The 18239-nt window shown below is 43.0% G+C and overlaps 1 protein-coding gene across 2 annotated transcripts in view; it reads right to left on the minus strand.

Annotated features, from left to right (window-relative positions):
* WDFY4 (WDFY family member 4) overlaps positions 1-18239 on the minus strand; it is a 778336-nt gene that overhangs the window by 400075 nt on the left and 360022 nt on the right. For both annotated transcript variants that reach the window (XM_069240880.1, XM_069240879.1), the window contains exon 31: positions 2017-2198. In XM_069240880.1, the coding sequence (XP_069096981.1) occupies positions 2017-2198 (182 nt within the window). The remainder of the gene's footprint in view (positions 1-2016; positions 2199-18239) is intronic.

Below are 18239 nucleotides of genomic sequence, written 5' to 3' on the forward strand. Positions count from 1 at the left end.
TTAAATGTTTTTACATGTCAAAAGTAAGAAATACAATCTTGCAATTTATAGGTAAGTGAAATACTGAGTTTTTGGTCTCTGGGTACAGGCTCAAAACACTAATAAATGTGAGTATTTTGACGATCAATACATACATTTTTGGGGTGCACCGCATAAACTTAGAATGTGCTACGGTGCAGCATTATCTTAATCACTTAAAATGTGATTGTGGTTTTTACTGCAGGAATCCCCAAAATGGCTGACAGTAACTCCATGGAAAGTGGCATTAAGAGCTAAGTGAGTTCTATGTGAGGATCACTGAATATGGACATGAAGTTGATCTGCACTTTAAATAGACAATATCTTTAGATGATGTGACTGTTCATGTCTCTTAATGTGAGATACCTGTTTAATCAATTAATCAGGGGTTTTGTAAAGTGCAGCCGATCACCATTGAGGGTCTCAAGGCGCTGGGGAGTAGTGGGAGTTCAGTCAAAGAGCCAGGTCCTGAGGGTGATTGCCTAAGGTGTAGTAGAAGAGCGTTCCAGCTCTTTGAGGTGAGATGAGAGAAGGATCTTCTTCCGGCTGAGTTACTGTGTATCCTTGGGGTTGTGGCGATGGTCAGTTGGGCATAGCGGAGGTGTCTGGTGGTCGGGTAGAATGTCAGGTGGTGGTTGTGGTATGAACGTCCAATGTTGTGGAGGGCCTTGTAGGTGTTTATGAGGAGCTTGAAGGTGGTTCTTTTGTTGATTGGAAGCCAGTGAAGGTATCTCAGGAGACTAAAGATGTTGCTGTAGCAAGGGAAGTCCAGGATGAGTCTGGCCGAGGCGTTCTGGATTCTCAGCAGTTTCTTTTGGAGTGTAAGGGCAGTGCCGGCATAGAGTGCGTTGCAGTATTCTAACGTGCTGCTGATGACTACCTGGGTGACTGTTCTCCTGGACTCAATAAGGATCCATTTGAAGATCTTTTGGAGCAGGTGGAGTTTGTGGAAGCATGAGAATGAGACAATGCAGACTTGGTGGTTCATTGAGAGCGAGGAGACCAGGATGATGCAGAGGTTTCATGGGTGGCCTGTGGGAATTGGGGGCGAGGGCCCAAGCGGTAAAGGCCACCAGGCCACCTTTTAATATCAAAAAAGCCCAACGCCCTCTTACGCACAGCATGTAACCAACATTTATTGGATCTAATCTAAAAGCCCTTTTGACTGCCTGAAGTTTGAAGCATTTTTAAACTCACACTAATTCCCCATTATCTAAGTTGCAATGCAAGTGACTGTGTGCAAAATATATACATTTATGCTGAGTGCAAACTGTCGCTGTTCTTCCCTCTGTAAGACACAGGATTTTAAACATCTTCTTATGATAGATAGTTCAGAACCTTGTTAAAGAACCTTCGTAAGGAGTACCTCTGCTCAAGGTGACAGCAAGATGAATTACGCTGAGCAGTATTTGAAGGCCCAGTCATGTGGGGTTCATTTGACTGCAAGACCTGCTTCTTCAGTCTGGCCCTGTGTTATTAATTTCCTATTTTTCCCTTTTTCTGAACTATAAAGCCATGCAATGATCCTTGGGGTTTGTTGTACTGCTGGAAAAACTGATATTTAGGATATGAAGGGGAAATGTTTGCAGCTTTCTTCAAGCACCTATTAGATGTATATTGTTTCCTCAGATAAGTCCTACAGGGAATCCAACATCACCTTTTCACCAGTGGCATAACACGAATCGCTGGGGCCCTCCTGCAGCATGTAAACATGAGCCCATGAGTTTCCCATATTTCATAGATATTCATTGGTCTTGGGCTGACTGCCCCCCCTACTAGAGATATGAGCCCCTGATGAACCACAGGAGCTACAGGGGCCTTTGTTACATCCTTGCTTTTCATAAGGGCTTCAATAAGGTGTCTTAGTGTTTTTGCATGTCAGACTTCCTTGAAGGGACACAGCTTTACCATTTCATGACGGTCACACTGACGCTTCGTGTATGGGGTAAGAAAAGAGAGGGAAAGACTATGTCCCTTTCGACCACTGTGGAGACTTACCTGCACCTCTTCAGAAGGACCACATTGCGGGGTCTGTAGGAACAGTCCTGCCAACAGGCGATAGATCTGCAGATTCTGCACATGGTGCTTCAGGCATGCCTGCAGCATAGCAAAGCCAGATATAAGGTGAAAACAGGGTTCTGGCATGAGCACAGGAGCTAAAGTTGTACTCTTCAAATTATCTGTTACAATGGAAAAGAAAATATTTGTGAGATGCCTTCCGGGCAGGGAGGCCATCCTATCTCAGAGAAGGCAACAACGTTACCTACAACAGTTTGGATCACAGAGTCCCAGCACTGTTCAATGTTTAGAGATGCCACGGTGGGTCATTATATCATAGCAGCACTATACAAGAAATTAATTTATAGTACATAGATATCAAGGTACATGAGAGCATTAACAGGCAATGGGTATGTCAGCAAATTAGAAAGGTGGCAGAGAGTTAATAGTAAATGGCATTATAACAAAACAGCAGTGATTAGTGGGATGCAGGATTAAAAAAGACTTACATTTGGATGTGTAGTGAGCGAGGGCGTCTTTGAGGAAGGTAAATCAGAGAAAGGTAAATAAAAGGAAGTGAATGCACCAATGTTCATTGTAAGGGATCTCCAATAAAGGGACGGCAGTAATGGGAAGGAGGGCATTGGGACAGGATGTTGAGAATAGGGAGCCAAAGAAGTGATGTTGGATGAGGAGAAAACTAAGTGGGTTGTTAATGTTCTCAGGGATGATGAACTTTACAAGGTCAGATACAGATCTTGGACTGATTTGAAAAGAATGGAAAATAAGTTAGGCAACCATCATTTGCTCAAAGAGAAAGCCAGCCTGCTATCAAAAGGAGGCTGTAGATCAGCATCTGGATTGGCTGTATAGGGAACATGTGGGAAACTGGAGTCTTTCCACAAGGGGCTGGAAAAATAATTTTGGGAGACCAAGGAGATCCGATGAAGAGGTTACTGCACTAACTGAGTTTGCTCCATTGTAGGGTGTTAATGACTGTATTGAACAAGGAAAATTAGTGTTCTCATAGATCTTGCAAATATTTAGGAAATAGGAGTTAAAGAGAGGAAGGTTCAGAGCAAAGCAAAAATGAGTCTGCAAGTTGCACGATCAGGAAAGAGTGTGAACACATCAGTAATGAGAAGGTTGAGGAAATGAGTGAAGGTATCACAGTATATAATGCAAATAATTTAAATGTGTTCTGCCAGCCGGAGGTTAGTGGAATCCAAGTACAAAAAATGCAGAAAAAACATAGTGAACAAAGGGTACTTGCCCTAGAATACTCCAACTTTTCAGTATTTTAGCTCTTGAACTATAGAACCAGCTGTAGTGTTGTGAGACTGGTATGCTAGGACCCTTGCCGTTATGGGTGGACCTAGACGACAGATTGTACAATCAGCGGGAAGGTGTTAAGGTATGGCTATTAACAGCTATGACATGCTCAGTAATTTAGTGAGTGATTCTTTGTGGAGGATTGAAGATGTCTAATCAATAGCTCCGTGTGTGGCGTGGTCTTTGCAGGCTACCAGGCTGGGAAGGATGCTACAAATGGCGACGAGGAAGGGGATAGGTGCCCCAAAGAAACCAGGCTGCTCTCTCTGAGTGTATACAATGACCCAGCATACTGCTTGTGTGTGCCATTTGTGCTTGACTTAATCAGAAGTTGATCAGAGTTGGAGGAAGTGAAATCAAAGTGCTGATCCAGACCCTCTAAGAGTGGAAGGACCTGTGGAGAAGGCAACTAAAAAGACTTACCAGAACCCTGTGGTGCTCCATAATGCAGAGTCATCGCCAATGCAAGCAAAACGCTGAAGGCAGCGACAACGAGATGTGATGCAAAAAGCTAAGCGCCACTGTGATCAAGTGAAGGAAGGGTTATTACTCAACGTTAAGAAAGAGGGTGATGATTTACCACCTCTGTTCAGACAAAGCAACCCAAGCCCAGGGGGCCTATGTTCACAGAACCTGCAGTGACCGCCAAAGAGTGGCTGTCGCCACCAGAACAGCACATTTTCTTAGCCGCAGTAGTAGAAAAAGGCAAGAAATATGATGCAGATGTATTTCTGAAAACACCACTTAACAGCGCCAAGAATCAGAAATTTGGCACAAGGTGGACTGCATGGATTGAGACACTTGATGACTTCATAGATGCCCTAGAAGAAGTAGACAATAAGAAAACCATTAAATACTTAACATATCTTGCCATGGATGGAGTATGAGAAGTTATGAAAAAAAGCTCCCGCAAACTGAGGTCATATCGTACAGTCAGATCAAAGAAGCCTTGCATACCAAGTTCAAGTCGATGGCAAATGTCAACTACGAAAGATACATTTTCAATCAGGTGATACAGCAAGATGGTGAAACGATGGATGAGAATGTTGAAAGACCTGATGTGCTCATCAAACACTGTATGCTTAGTGAATTTAATAATGAAGGAGCCATATGCCTAAGAGTCATTGATGGCTGTTTGTCAGACTCCCTTAGAAGACGCACGCTGAGAGAGACACTCAGTTTAGATAAAATACTCATGGATGCAAAAGCCGATGAAAGAGCAGAACTGCAAGCTGCTGATATGGAAGCTGAAACAGTGAAAAATGAATCAGTGCTGGTCATGAAATGTAAGTACAAGCACTCTACAGATACACATAAATCAACATCTTCGAAGAAAGAAAAGGTTTGTTTTTGGTGTGGGTTTCAATATCCCCTTGAGAACAAATGTCCAGCCATAGGACAGACATGCAAAGTTTGTGGGAAAGAGAATTAGTTCATAACAGTGCGCAAGGCGAAAGGCAAACCAAATGCATCAAAGCAAGAAGATAAAATGGATGCCGGATGCCATGTCACCAAACTCACTTGGACCGACCACGCTATCATCCACTTTACCTTCTCATTAGCACCATACACCACCACCAAGAACACAAACTCCTCTTAATGCTGAAAAAAAGGACCGATTCCCAATGGTTGGACACCCTCAACATTACCCTTCCTGACCCCGCTAGCAACGTCAAACAGATCATCGAGAACCTCTCTGCCTCGATCAACAAATGCGCCGACAGAGTCACCCCTATCAAACCTTTTATGTCCAGTAGAGTCACTAAACAAGCCAGCTGGCACACACCAGAACTCTGGACCATGAAACACAACCGCAAATGTCTAGGGAGATGATGGCACACCAGCAAAGATTCCAGACAGCGAACCACCTTCAAATCAGCCCTCAACAAACAAAACCAATGCCTAAAAGACACTAAAAAATGTGCCCTGGCAAACTGCATCCAAGCCAGCTCCAACCACAGCAAGGAACTCTTACACATCGTCAGAAAGTTCTCCTGCTCGGCTGCCACCGCAAACTCGATCACCCCACCCCAGGAACTCTGCAACACCCTGGCGGACTACTTCCATAACAAGATATTTACCATCTTCAGTAACTTCTAACCCCAACCTACAGCCCTTCACAACCTCCTCACGCCAACGGACGCCTCCCACAACTCTTCACTCAATGCATAAAAACAGCTCACTACACAGAGCACCACAAACATTATTAAATCCATCCACTCTGGTGCACCCCTGACCCCATCAATTCTTCAACATTAGGAGCAAGAAAGTTAGCGGCGAACACACCTCCATTCTCAATTCATCTATTACCATGGCCACCTTTCCAGATCAATGGAAACACTCAGAGGTTTGACCCCTCCTATAGAAACACTCAGACAAAGTAACAATCTCAAGACCTACGGCCCATCTCTCTGCTCCCCTTCCCCGCCAAAGTCCTCAAGAAAGCCATCAACAGACAACTCACTGAAGACCTGGAAAACAACAACCTCCTGGACAGCTCCCAGATCAGGTTCCGCACCAACCATAGCATCTAGACCACTGTGATCGCTGCCATAGACATCAGAACCCTCCTTGACTGGGAAGACGCAAGGCCCTGATGCTCCTTGACCTCTCAGCTGCGTTTGACACAGTATCCCACCACACCCTCATCATGAGAATCCGCCACATCGGGGTCCAAGGAGATGCCTTCAAATGGATTGCATCCTTTCTCACAGGATGAACCCAGAGAATCTGCCTACTACCCTTCACGTTGGCACCCAAGAGTATCATCTGCGGCGTCCATCAAGGTTCATCCCTTAGCCCTACCCTGTTCAACACCTACATGACACCTCTTGCCAACATCATTAGAACCCATGACCTCAACATCATTTCCTAAGCAGATGACACTCAGCTCATTCTCTCACTCCAAGGAGCCCCCTCAACCACCAGGATCAGCTTCCACAACTGCATGACGAGTGTCGATGAATGGATGAAAGCCAACTGACTGAAGCTCAACAAGGAGAAGACAGAAATGCTGAACTTTGGAAACAACATCTCCCTATGGAATAACACCTGGTGGCCTTCCAAAGTCAGACCCACACCCCCATCTACAGACCACACCCACAACCTCAGCATCATCTTGGACAGCAAACTCACCATGAAACACCAGATCAATGCAGTCGCCTTTGCTTGCTCTCATACCCTTTGCCGGCTCCAAAGGTCATCAGATGGCTGCCCATTGACACCAGGAAAACTGTGACTCAAGCCCTAGTCATCAGCCAACTCAGCCATGGCAACATGCTCTACACAGGAATCACCACCCAGCTACTAAAGAGACTCCAGATAATATAAAACTCAGCTGCCAGTCTCATATGCAGCCTCTATAAATGATCACACATCACCCCCCACCTCAGGAACCTCCACTGACTCCTCATTCAGAAAAGATGCGTTTCATAATGCTGATACATGCCTACAAGTGCCTCAATGACCAAGGACCAGGATGCATTAACCACCGCCTGAACTACCACCAACCCTCCAGACACCTGCACTCCACCCCCCTCTCTTACACTCCCCTCATCCATCAAAGCCACAGAGGAGGATGCTCCTTCTCCTACCTTACCACCAAGACCTGGAACGACCTTCCTGTCTACTTCCAAACAGCATCCTCTCTCACAGGGTTTAGAAAGGGACTCAAGGCCTGGCTCTTTGACTGGCCGCGGCATGATCTCGGTGCCTGGATACTCTCACGGGTGATTAGCCATGCTCCACAAATCCCGAGTGATTGATTGAAAAGGTTCCAGAAACATTCTTGCCACACCCACAAGGCCAAACAGCAATATCAGTTGTGGCAAGTACAAAACAGATGAAGACAATCATTGTCAAGCTCACCCACAAAACTCCTCAACATCATCGTCCAGTACCAGTGAAGAAGATGGATGTGCAATGATGATGTCAACTAATGGATGCCAGCCACATGTTGGGTTGGCTGTGGACAAGGCAGAATGAATGACAAAAATAGGTGGTCAAACATAACAACCCAGTTCATTTGGGTACTGCCACCAGATCACAATAAAGTTGAATGGGTACCCCATAACTTTCATCATAGACAGTGTTTAGTCAGTTAATATCATGCCAGTTGAGAAGTCCAAGAACCTGTCCCCTGTGCCACGACTTAACCTGTCAAACATGAAGGTATACATGTGGCTGCTTCGAAGCTGTTGTGAAGTCAGGGTTATTCAGAGAGACCATGGAATATGAAGCAGTAAGCGTGCAAGGGCCAATTCATGTACTTCCACGAACTTCGTGCAGTGCATGCTGGCTCAGTTTGCCACTGCTGCCGACATTGGACTGATATCTCTCAAATACAATAGACACACTCAGTCCAAAATTGTAAGTCAGTTTTCATCGCTATTCCATCACCTTGGCAAACTTAAAACAATTAAGGTGAGACTTCACAATAATGAGGACATGCGTACTATTGCTCAGCTGCACCGCAAAATTGCCTTTCATTTGAAAGAAGCGGTTAAGAACTGAAAAAACTGTTGAAACATGACATCATCAAGAGCTCCGCTGTACCGACGCTGTGGGTTTCGCCCATAGTGGTGGTGCCCAAAAGGGACAGTGGACCTGCAGTGGATATATGTGTTCTTTTGCGCCAAGCCAACAAAGCGATCCAGAGAGAAAGACATCCTGGTCCACATATAGCCGATATAATCATGCGGTTCAATGTTGCCAAAGTCTTCTCTCTCCTGGACCTGAACAAGGGATAGCTGGAACAGAATTTTAGGTTTATTACCACTATTTTGACTCATGGTAGTTTGTTCAGATATAAAATATTGAGGTATGGAGTGTCATCAGCTGCAGAAATATTTCAGCAGCTGGCATATTTCAGTGACTGGTATAATTCAGCCCGTGATGCACACTTTTAACAATAGTGATAACATATTAGTGTTTGGAGCAATGACAAAGCTCTTAAGCAAGTGTGCAAACTATATTTCAATGCAGGTCTCACTCTGAATGCAGCAAAGTGTGAGCTTCATGAACGCAAACGTAACTTTTCTGATTGTCAGGTACTTGTCTCCCACACAATGACACTACGCTGCAATTCTTCTTGGGCATAGCCAATTATTGCTCAAGGTACATTTATGACTTTGCCACAGTGAGTGCCTCATTACGTGAGATGACAAAATGGGATGTTCCTGTTCAGTGGTCTATAGAATGTTACCAGAGTTTCAAAAAGATAAAGCATGCAATTGAGAATGCAACAGAGGTGTGGCTTATTTTGACTCCAATCTACACACTAAACTCATTGTAGACGTGAGCCCTTGCTTAACACAATGGTCATCTAAATGCTCAGAGACATCGTAGCTTATCGTAGGCGAAGCTAATCTGACACAGAACGAGCATACTATGAACATTTTTGCGTATTTCTGTATGGAAAGCGCTTCACCGTTGTCGCAGGCCCCCAAGCGCTGCTTACTATTTTTGGGAACCCAAAAGCCAAGATGCCCCCTCGCATTGAGAGGTGGGGGTTGTGACTGCAAGAACACAACTATGTGATTTCGCACAAGCCAGGGAAAGATCAGATTCCTGCTGAATACTTTTCACAAGTACCTCTACACAAACACAGCTCAACATCCAAGACATTTGAAGAGTACATTGATGTAATTGTGAGGTCTGGTGCACCAGCCGCTCTATCCTATAGCTGCTATGAATGCTGACAAGAACATGTTCATTCTTCGAGACCTCATTTCAACCCAGTTGTGGAAAAAGAGCATTTGATCAGGGGGAAATGAACTTCAAAAGTTCAAAAATGTACAGGATGAACATCTTTAACCAAGGAAGGTGTTGTGCTGAGAGGCTGGAGAATTGTGATGCCTGTGAGTCTCCAAAAAATAAGAAACTGAACTGGCCAATGAAGGAGGTTGTGGCATTGTAGCCACCAAAGAGCCCTAATAGACTCAGTGTGGTTCCTGCCCCTAGATGTACGAGCTTAGAGAGAACTTAAAGAGTGCCATTTTTGCAACTGTCTTTCCCTTAAAGTGACCCAAAACCTATTGACCATGTCTGGTTTTCCTACCCAGGCTTGGTTAAGAGTTGCTGTTGATTTCTTTGCGCCCTTGGGCAACAGAAATCATCTCATGGTAGTCATTGATGAGTATTCATGCTTTCCATTAGTGAAGGAAATGTCATCAAACATTCAACCGTCAAAGACTATTGCATGACTGGATGACATCTTCACAGGATGGGGTATACCTGCCATTCTTAAATCAGGCAATGGTCCGCCGTTCAGCAGTCAAGAATTCAAGGACTTTCTTGTCAAGCTGAATGTCAAGCATCAGAAGAGCATGCCTCAGTGGCCTCAGGCCAATGGCGCTGTTAAAAGATTGATGGGCTCTCTCAAGAAAGCAGTTCAGCAAGTGGCAAGGGGGGGCATTGAACTTAGATAAGCCTTGTGCTAAGCTCTCCATGCTTATCACTCAACTCCTTACTCCACAACTGGTGAGAGTCCTGCCACCCTACTGTTTGGTAGAGCTAGTCAAACCAAGTTGCCACAGTGGATCAACCCCAGGATGCTGATAGGGTTCGGACCCTGGACACTTCTTGTAAATGCAAGATGAAGGCGTTCACTGATCGGCACCGCCAAGCTCAGGAAACAGTCTTCGATAAAGATGACTGGGTCCTAGTTAAATAAAAACAAAGGTGAAAAACGGATTCTCCATTTGATGTTGAATCTCTAAAGGTAGTGTCTTGCAAGGGACACATAGTGACGGCCCAGCATCCCAGAAAAACCATCACATGGGACTCATCATATTTCAGACACCTACCTCGACGTTTGTCAGCTTCTGCCATCTTTGTTGAGGTGACTCTACCTGACAATCCAGATCAAGAGTCAGACTCTGCACTGTTGGTGTCAGAGCAGAGTGCATTTAATTACTTTAGCAACACAAAGGGATGTTGGACGGAGTGTTGAAACATTTCAAACACTCACCCCCAGTCACAGATCTGGGTTTAATACATCGTTCTTTTGCTCACCATGCCACCCCAGTTTGGACTCAACCATATGCAAATCAGTCTTGACCCTGTTCCCCAAGGGAACAGTCCAGCCCGAACTGCCAAGCCAGGTCCTCCCTGAACCGGAAATAAACATCCTAAGACTGGTTTCAGGGTATCACCATTCATCAGCAAGGCTAGCTTGAATCCAGTGGCACAGTGAGCAAGGGACCCACGTCTGGGCATACCCAGCGCACTTATGGCGGCAAAAGCAAGGCAAAACACAAATGATGGACGGAATGCAGAACAAGCTGTAGTATGTTAAAAAATATTTTTTTTTGTATATTGAAGAGGCTACGTGACATGTGTTTGTTGATTTGCATTTTACTTCATTGCATTGTAATATTCATTTATTCCCATGATTAATCATTCAGCATACTCTGCAAACAATCTGTTACGTGTTTAAAACAAACACAGGCCAAGGAATACGAAAATTGGCGGGGCATTAGAAAACAATTAGTGTGATCCAAATACACCACTAAACAAGTAGGCGTATATGGCTAATTTGGTTTACAGGTGTTTTCTGCTCATAGTTTGAAAGTGAGCACCATGAAAACAATGAAAGGAAACAGTTACTCATTCAAACAAATCAACGGTGTGGGGACCAGCTACAGAGCAGCTACCTGCGAGAGAGTGAAGCTGTCTAGGGCCGGCCAAACACACATGCGCTGTGGGCTCTCTCCAGCCAACACAGTTGCTGGGCTGGAGAGAGCCTGCACAGGCTCCCAGACTGCCTTGGAACGCCCTGGATGGGCGCTCCTAGCCAATCCTGATGCTACTCTAAGCAGCATCAGGATGGGTTCAGGGCAGGCTGGGAGCCTTTGCCTGCCTGCAGCGAGACAGGAGGAGGCAGGGGAGCAGCGCAGGAGCGCAGCTAAGTGGGTTTTTTGTGTTTAATTTAATTCTCCCACCTCCCCCACCCCGCGTGCCGCCTCACCCCTTTGAATTTGCGCGAGCAGCAACTGGCCACGAGATGGCTTCTTTTGGAAGACCTGTATACTGCTTGTGCCTTTCCCTGGAGCGTGTTTCCCCAAAAGCAAGGCACCACTTTCTCCAGGGGTAGTCTAGTGCCTATATTTATTATGGCTTTCCTTTCCATTGTAAGGACTTTCTACACACACGCTATTTATAGCATGTTTAGAACCCATCTACAATTTTGCCAGCTGATGTGTTACTGCCACTGTATACTTTTGGTTTACTTCACAGGGAGTTTTCCACAGGAGCAGCACTGAATCAAAAGACAAGCTGGGACCGTCTCATGCCCAAAAAATGCACGATTAACAAGACGGTGACCACACATTTCAGAAAGAAGAGCTTCCGTTTATGGTCACAATACTTCAGCACTCAAAGTGAACTCTGAGGATTCTCAGCATTTTTGTTTTTGAACACACGAACCTCTGTCCTGAATAACTTTAGCAGCTGTCAGTCACTGTGCTTGGCGTATAAAAGCAGTGCTATCCAGCATGTGTTTATCAAGATTCACTGACAAGTGAAAAGAGAGTGTATCTGTAACAAGATGCAAATATGCCTAAGATGGTGGCACACTGATCCTGAATGCCTTAATTTGCAAGGGCCGAGAGACCACATACTTGGCAAACGACGCACATGAAAAATGGCTGGATCATGTTCAGCAGACAAAATTAAATAGTGAAAAACAAAGCAGAGCACTCTTGTGAACACTTAAACCTTTGGAAAACCAGATATTCTTGTGCACATTGCAACCTCACTTCAACTTTCCCAGAGCCCAGCCTCATCCAGGTCCTATGTGGGCTTTGCATGAAGAACTCCAACAGCGCAGCTAAGACTTCACTCTATTTTCTTTATGATACTGCAGGACGGGGAAGAAAGCGGTGACTGTGGACGTGCTGGGCACAGGAAACCTCTATGCTTGGACTCACTACTTGTTTGCTTGAGTTCCCAGGAAGTGCATCATGTTACTAGCCAGGAACAGGGACCTAACCAGTAACTGAAAGGCATAAAAATATAGCCACACAGTGATTGCCCATGTTCTGAAGTACTCCCACCCCCATGCTGGTGTCTAAACACGGGTGAGGCGAGAGAGTGGCCTGGGTGAACTGCCCTAAAGGTAACCAATCCGTGCATTGCTCTCATGGTGTTTTAGCAGTAAACAACACGAGAGAAACACAAGGATTGGTAGGGACAGGTGAACCAAGTGCTCAAACAGAGACCAGGGAAACTGTTCTGCGCTGGGTTAAGAGGGTCAAAGTGCGTATGTCAGTTTGGGCACTGTAAGAGACCTGGCCAGCCCGACATGCGCACTTTACCTAATACCTGCTGCCTGCTAATCAGCAGGGTTAGCCATGCCCTGCCCACAACACATGACCAAGAGAAGGCTAGCTGCACTGCAGTCTAGCACTATTAATTAATTTTAAAAAACAATTGCTTTTTTAAATTAATAGTAATGCATGTGGCGGCTCGTAGCAGAGGTAGGGGGGCAATGCTCCAACACCCCAATGAAGAAACTCTCCATGAGTTTGATCCATTTACTTAAGGGGCTCTGTACATCAGTGTAGAGGAATGTGCGGGCAAAGGCTGAATACTTGGCTGTTTCCATCCAGAAGTTAGAACATACCACTGAAACTGAGAGAAGTACTTTGTTGCCTTTGACTGTGTGAGAATGTGAATTTTCTAACATGTTTATTAATGATTTTCATGTTAAAATGTGTAATGAACTAACAAGTAAAATGAGAAACTTCTGAAATATGTGTTTTTCTGTTCTTGGGTAAGCAAAATTATATTCAGACGCTGTGGTTATTTTCCATGATTCAAAGCTTTCATAATAGGTGTTTTCAAAGCTTGTGTAGACGTATCCACAGCTACCCCTAGTGGGTTGCAGTGTTATGTCTTACAAGGTTGTGTATTAACTGAGCACTGCATAAGTTGAAATGCCCTATTGTTTGGATATGTTACTAATATCTGGTCTTTCCTCAAGGATGGAAGTAGACGGATACAGTAAAAGTTTCTTCCTGAGAACAAAATATTCGAGAGGCGATGACAATGGAGTTACAGACGAGACGGAAGAAGTAAAGATACATCGAATGAAAATGTTATAGTTAGGGTAGATTTGTTAAGTTTAGGTCGTCAAGTTAGTTGTCAATTGGCTGAAATGAACCCACCCCATTGAGTGACCAATCAGGAGTTGATTAGATTGTAGTATAACAACCTCTGTAGAATGATTAGAGCATTCCTTAGGAGTTTGTCATTCGTTATCCAATGCTATTCTTCTAGAGCAGACGAGGTTCGAGACTAGCTGTCGTTAGGCCCAAATCTTCTGACGAGATAGCTGATGGTGTCCTTAAGCTGAAGCTGATCATTTGCGGTTACTACTATTGTGGTAATGTATTTATTATATGTGAATTGTGTCTCTCTTGCTTTCCAGGTACCAGCTGCAACTAATGATTTTATTGCTGCACATTAATAGTTTTTTATATATCATAATCAAGTTAAGAGTTTTCTAAATTAATGTTAATAAATTCTTTTCACATGAAGCCCGACATGTAATGCTAATTTGTGGTTAGTTAGGGAATTAATCTTGATATGCTTATGACTTGTCCTGAGATCATTTGATGCTGAACTAATGTATACTTTGCCATTATTACCAGTTTTTGTATAATTAAGTGTGATTCTTTTGGAAATAATTTGTTTAATTGCATTAATTAGATTAAGATACATCCGTCGTTTTAACCAGCTGCAATTGATTTTATATGCTTATCATTTGTGCTTGAGAGTTATTTTCGTGACACTAGTGTTTTTAATATAGGGAAATAAATCTATGATTTTTCATTACTAAACGGGTGTAGTTATTGACTGAACCTTTACAATAATGATTGTTGTTGTTATTGATGGTCCTCACACCTCACATTGGTGACATCCCCTCAAACCTATGTTGCTACGATCCATCGTAATCTAGCGCTGAATCCACTATTTAGTACTGATAATAGCTAGGAATCAGTGGTGCGTTAGCAACTGTGACAAGGAGACCATATGTGTAGAGGACCTATTGTATTCAGTCCATAGCATCTTGAAGGGTCAGAGGGCAAGGCAGATGCTGTCAGGGTAACCCTGATTTGCCTCAGAATTACAAATTCAAAAGTTGAACATGTGCCTACTTGTTGCTTAAGTTCAGACACTTCCTCTTCATTGGATGAAGAACAGGTTCTCATCTTTGGATGATAATTAGACTTAATGTTACAATAATCTGGATGTCTAGCAAGGAAGCGACAGAGTCCTGGTTTTTAATGCATGTGAGTGGTGTTACGTTTTCTTATTTTGGTGAAGGCTTGCCAGTTGTAATCAGGACAGACCTTTTTGTAACACTTGCCCTAATGATCAGAAAGGGTACATAAATTAGCCACAAATACCCGCCTGCCCAGGTTTGGTGTTGTAATCTTGTTCAGCCTAAATTCATAATTACAGAACATTGCAGCTAGGAGGTTGGAGAGCCCTAGCCTATCAAGAACATGCAATTTAACATGTGACTTATACTAGTGCCTTTTGAGAGCTTGTGTTCTTCATTCCTGCTGTTTCATTGTGTGACTCAATGTCAACGTGAAGCATGTCGCCGGTCATTGCACCATTGCTGCACACCTATTCCTTCAGCAAGTTAATGTGTGTGTGATGTCCATGTGACAGCTATCACATCATTACACACCTTCTGAAACTTGAAGCTCATGTGAGACAGATGTGCTTGTTGCATCATCAATGCATACCTCTTTCTTCAACAACTGAAGCATCTATATAGATATTACTTCAAAACCCCCCCTCCAAGCAGTGCTCAAAAAATCTACTGGACCACTTGCTATGGCAAGTCATTTTTTATGTGGTTGAGCTATTTTTAGAAACGACCCTTCTGGGGGTGGATAAAGAACAGGTGTGCTGTTCAGACAGAAACACACACCTGTTCAGACAGAAACTGAATTAGCAATTAAGGTGCCTTTAAATCTTATTTTTGTCACATTTGTTCTGTGTTCAGGGGCAGAGGTCCGAAGTCAGTCTGTCTTCTTATAATGCAAATACTTTTCCTTGTGACTGCAGAGTTCCAGGATTTTGTAAAGTGAACTGACTGACCTGTGTGAAATGAAAGGCTGTGGGTATCAGGTCTTTTCTAACACACAACATTTATATAACTAAGTCAACTTATCAAACATTTCAAAATATAATTCAGTAGCTGTGAAAGACCATTTTTTGTACTTGTGTGATGAAAAAGAAAAATATTTTAATAGAATGAAAAAAAGTCAGAACACTTTACTTGGTGATGTGCAATGATAAATATTTTTTCGGAAACCTAATTTTCACAGATCATTGTTAATACACTATGTAGTTTTATCAGTAAAGCTGCAAGTTAGTGGGAAGGTTTTCGGACATTTCTTGGAAAGTTACTGTCTGTAAATGACAGTGCGCTGCCACATCATGCTTTAGTGATATACCTATTAAAAGGGAGTGTTTAAACATAAACTGAGAAACCCTCCTGCCCTGATGGCAGAGCTATTAGTAAACTAAGGGGCAAGTCATGCATGGATCACGTGTACCATATATGTGGGCTAGATTTATTATACATGGAGCAAATGTTTAGTGTATTTAATCAAACACAAGAGGACTTTTTAACAGCAGAAATTCTGAACTCGCATATTTGAAGGTGCACTCATATGTGAGAATGAAGAAAAAGGCGACTGTAAAATGCAATATTTGCATAGGATCACACACAATTTGAGACCAGTTTCCGGGTCAAGTACATTACAGTTAGGTCGAGTAGATTGTTAAAGCTACTCGACCTGCAGGTCTAGTAACGTTTTTATGATTTTTCAAGTCAGGTCTTTGAGGTTGAAGTTGCATCCTCATTGTGCACACCAGTCTTTAGTGACCTGATGTCTATGGAGAACTAAGCGCCACAAAACATTTCTGGCGTGCCCTGCTATGTACATGCATCACTGCCTCCCGTATCCCTGTTTTTCCATCTATGATTGCTGCATCTTATTGCAGACAGTGGTCCCTGAAGCCAGTGACCTCTGACTGACTCTGCCAGCGTTATGCAATGCAAATTAATCAGCAGCCTGATAAAGCTGTATGAATTTCAACCACTAAGAACTGAAACAGGCATGGACTTATGATGGTGAGAACACTCAAACACAGATGGTATGTTTAGTTACTGTACCATATTGTACCGTATCCACCAACTGATTAATTAGAAACTCAATCACAATGATACCTGTGTCATAAAATGTATTAAAGCTATGGAATCCAGTATTATAATATAATCAAAATCTTTTATCTCTTACTTAAAAGAATAGTAGTGCTTGGACATTAACTTGATTATGAGAGGGGCATCTGTTACCTGAACTAGACGTTCTAACCCATGTGACTTTCAAAAATAAAGAGACTTATTTAGAGTTTGGCAGAAAGGAATAAAACTCCCATGTTGTTGAGGCCATTGGTGTTTTGTTTTTCAAAAACAAAGTCCTACTTTGGGACTTTGTTTCTGAAAAAGAAAAATCTTTGCGGAGTGGCCACATGAAACATGGCAGCCTTTCCACAAAGCTACAATTCCTTTGAAGGAACTGCATGGCGGTGTCTCCTCGGAAGGCACAAAGATCATCGTAAAGCACAAAGATCACCACCAGGCAGGCAGAGATCTTTCAATATGGCAAGTAGTCAACTGCTAGTGTGGTGAAAGTTATGTCTTCTGCCACTGGTGGGATCGCGGGATACCCACCAACCTGTTTATAAGGCTATAACCCTTGACTGTTCACCTTTGCTTCCCCTGTAAATTCGAAACCTAAAGAGGAAGTACTTGACAATTCCGTGAACTTGTACCAGTATAGATGTTTATGAGGACAGCAGCAATACTTGTTGCAAAGATTGTCTAACTACCCTGACGTCAGAGAGGCACCAGAGAACTGGCATGACATGGCAGCAAACACAGAAATGTTTAACCACCACTTTTGATAAATAATTTAAAATCCCCTGAATAAAGATGCATTTTAGTGTAGGCATCAGCAGATGCAATCATGATCTTAGAATTCATAATGAGGAGGAAACTGTGTCATCTGGACTGCAGTGGAATTAAGGCTGATCTTTTGAGACATCAGTTCTTCAAAGTTTGTTTAAATGTTCTAGGGAAGAGACATCAACAACACTACAAACGTCAACCCTTTGAAAACAGGGAAGCATGTCATGATGATGAAATGTGTTCTATTTTTTCAGTTTGCTTTTCTTTTCTTTTCTTTTCTCCTCACATTCCCAAGCCTTACCTTCTACCTGTGTACCTATACTAAACTTTCAAACAAATCCTTGGATCTTATTTCAAACATTCATCTACTATTAGTTAATGATAACACTGTGTACATTATTATATTTATTTTTCACTTATTTTTATTATAAAATTTGCAAGTATTTTTAGTATCCAGAGGTCAGCATACCAAGTGCTTAAACATTGCAAATTTATGTAGCAGGCTACAATGGTAATAATGAGAAATGGTTTACTGGTGGTTCAGGATGTTCTTCAAACACTGGTGGTCCATTGGCACTTGCCAACTAACATGGGGAAATGTAGGTGATGCATTTATGTCACAGTCACCAACAGGCCAAGTCTGAGAAAAACGTTCTAGAGTGACCACAAATCTAAAACTTATCTTAAGTGAACAATGTCAATGTGTCAGCTTTCAAAGCAGGAAGTACACATTCAAGGTTCGAACCACGCAGAGATGTAACTTTACCCGTCAAATCAAGACCAAGAGAGATCACATGCAGTGTTCAATGTTTTGGACAAAATGTACAAAAAGTTTGGTAATAACTGAAAAATGTTCAAAGAAAGTTCCAAATGAATTATAGGATTGAATAAG

This window comes from Pleurodeles waltl, chromosome 6 (assembly GCF_031143425.1).
Source record: "Pleurodeles waltl isolate 20211129_DDA chromosome 6, aPleWal1.hap1.20221129, whole genome shotgun sequence".
NCBI classification, from domain to species: Eukaryota; Metazoa; Chordata; class Amphibia; order Caudata; family Salamandridae; genus Pleurodeles; species Pleurodeles waltl.